General features: G+C 36.9%; 1 protein-coding gene across 1 annotated transcript; it reads right to left on the bottom strand.

Annotated features, from left to right (window-relative positions):
• Positions 1–1,232: 1,232 nt before the first annotated feature.
• LOC124247271 (olfactory receptor 1J4-like) lies at positions 1,233–2,232 on the bottom strand. The gene has a single exon (XM_046676349.1). It carries the CDS (start codon positions 2,187–2,189, stop codon positions 1,233–1,235), a length of 957 nt encoding a protein of 318 aa, XP_046532305.1. The 5' UTR covers positions 2,190–2,232.
• Between the last annotated feature and the right edge of the window lie 983 nt (positions 2,233–3,215).

The raw sequence follows: 3,215 nt of genomic DNA, 5'->3' as shown, positions 1-3,215 counted from the left end.
CTCAATTTCATTGATGTTCCATAGAGTTTTGTTTTGGAGTCCTAGAATGAGATAGTTGTGATGAATGTATTAAACGCCACTGAGTTTTATACCTCAAATGGTTAGATGGTAAATTTCATGCCATGTATATTCTACTACAATGGCAATATTTTAAGGACAAAGTAAGAAAGAATCTCCACAGAAAGCACAGAAAAGAGTTATAAAATAATAATAATTTATGAGTAATTAACTAATAGATGCAGAATGAAATGACAAAATATATACTTAAATAATAAAAAGAGAGTAAGAGAAAAGAAATATGAACCACATATTTCAAATAGAAAACATAATAATATGGAAAATATAAATTCAAATAGATAATGATGACATTAGATGCTAATATGTGAAATTCTCCAGTAAAATAATGATTCTCAATCTATTTAAAAAGATCCAAAGGCAACTTTACACTATGAAAAACAGACACCCCACAGATGTAAGGACATAGAGAATTTTAAAGCAAAGTGATGGAAAAGAAATACCATGTAAACAGTGACCAAAAGAAAGCTGGTCTATCTACACTAACATCAAAAGAATTAGATGAGATGTTAAGGTTGGAGCCATTGCAGAGATAAAGAGGAATTTCTCCTAATTAAAAATGCATTAGTGTGCTGTTAAATGCATGCAAAATGACTCTCTCTTTTTATTTTACAAAGCCTTGCTTTGTCACATTTTCAAATTTCCATAGTGTGATTATTCCTATTATGGCTGATTTCAATCTACAAACATGATATCACTGAATGTGGAGTTGGAAATAAGTGTGCCCGATCAGGTTGAAGCTAATGCAAGCCTACTTCAGCACACCATGACATAAAAGAATCAGTCTACCAGGAGCAGATCGTGATGCTAAATCTGTGTATCCTAAATAATACAGCATAAAGAATACATAAGCAAAAACCTGACATATCTAAAAGGAGAACAAGGCAAATACACAATATAATTGTGCCACATGCTTTATATAAGATTTTGTACATATCTCATAAGAAATGATGAACAAGTAGAAAAAAATAACCAGAATAAAGAATATTTATAAATCCAAGTAGCAAAATGGACCCAGTAAACATGTTAATAACACTATACATGAGAGTAGAATGCATATTATTTAAAAGTTATTTGGAGTTTTCAACCACACAATAATTTTTGGAGGTGCATCTCATTGTGCATGACTGCAATAAGAGGATTTAGTGATGGCCACTTCAAGAAGCTAGCCTATTGATAAATATTTTTAGGGCCTGTTTTATATCTCTGTTCCTCAGACTATATATGAAGGGGTTCAGCATGGGGGTAACAGCTGTATACATGACTGAAGCAATTATACCTTTGCCATTGGGGCCCCCTGATGAAGAGAAAAAGTAAACACCTGCAACTGTTCCATAGTATAAAAACACCACAAAGAGATGGGAACCACAGGTAGAAAATACTTTAAAGAGTCTCTTCTTGGAGGGGACCCTCAGGATGGTGGCCAAAATCCAGATATATGACACCAAGATGCTGCCCAACGGCAAGAAGAATAGCATTCCTCCCTCAGTGAAGATGACAAGCTCATTGATGGAGATGTCTGAGCAGCTCATCTTCAGGAGCACAGTGAGGTCACAGTAAAAGTGGGGGATGGCATTGTTAGCACAGAAGGACAGTTGGACCAAGAGGAATGTGTGCAACAGAGCATGTGCACAACTGAAGAACCAGGACCCAGCTACTAATGAGACACATAGCTCCTGTCTCATAAGAGTTGTGTAGTGCAGTGGCTGACAGATAGCCATATATCTGTCATATGCCATTACTGCAAGAAGGAAATTGTCTAGACAACCAAAAACAAAGAAGAAACACATTTGAGAGATGCACTGCACAAAGGGGATAGATTTTTCCTGAGTCTGCATGTTCACGAGCATCTTTGGAATTGTGACAGATGAAAGGGAAATGTCAGAGAAGGCCAAGTGACTAAGGAAGAAGTACATGGGAGTATGGAGGGAAGAGTCCAGCCTGATAAGCAGGATGATGAGCAGATTCCCCAGCATCATTGTCAAGTACATCATCAGGAACAGCGCGAAGAATATACCATGCTGCTCTGGTGGAATGGAGAGCCCCAGGAGGAGGAAATCAGACACACTGCTCTGGTTCTCAGGCCTCATACTACTTTTCCATATGCTGAACATGTAGAGGGGTTTGGAATCTCAGGAACCTAGAAAGGATGATCAGGACCAATGCATCTCATACTCTAATCCTCTGGGCAGCAATTAATTTTTAAACATATTCATAAATTTTTAATACCTTTTGATGCATGCATCTTCACTCTCTCCAAGTCTAGCTCCAGGAAAATATCACACTCAGAAGCAGCCAACGAGACCTCATTGCACAGAAGCAGGAGAGTGTTCATTGTTTTATTCACTTATTATTTATTGAATATTGAATCTGAACATAGACTTCTACCAAAGCCTGAGAATTCAGCAGTGAACAGGAAAGGCAAGGTCCCTGCCCTCTGCAAATGTATATCTTGATGAGTATAGAGGGATACTTCACTACACCTAGTCCAAGCCAAATCATAATAATTGACTGTGGCAGAAATAGTAGATGGACCACCACAAATTGATATCAGTTGCTTCTGCTTTAAAATAACATTAGAATCCAGAACCAAGGCACTGTTGCTGGAGAATTGTCACACACCTCCAGTGAATCTGGCTGAGTTTCAGTGACCTACAGCTGTAAACTCATGGTTATTCCAGAAGTGGTGGTCATTTAAAAATGCTGTCCAATGCTAGAATAGCTAGCAAACAAGAATACTACACGAACTATCTTTCATAAGAATTGTGAACATTTTGGTGAACATTTGGGTTCTAGGTTCAGGACTTTACCTACACTTCCTAATTAAATCCACCCATCAGCGTTACATTCACAGATTTTAAAAAATCTTTTCAAGTGCAATAAGAATGGATATTCTTTCATCTATTTTAGCTCTTCAGGAACAGAAACATAAATGATATAAATTACACACACCCACATATATGTATATACACATAAACTATATATATTGACATTTTCTGTAGGTTAAAAATAATGAAATATTGATGACTTCATGCAGTTCTCTATAATAGGTCTGTGTGATCAGAGTGCATGCGCTCAACCACTCATATAGAAACTTCCTTCATCATTGGTTGGGAACACCAGACATCCAGTGTTATTTT

Source organism: Equus quagga, chromosome 1 (genome assembly GCF_021613505.1).
Source record: "Equus quagga isolate Etosha38 chromosome 1, UCLA_HA_Equagga_1.0, whole genome shotgun sequence".
NCBI lineage: Eukaryota > Metazoa > Chordata > Mammalia > Perissodactyla > Equidae > Equus > Equus quagga.
This window is presented reverse-complemented; position numbering and strand designations above follow the sequence as displayed.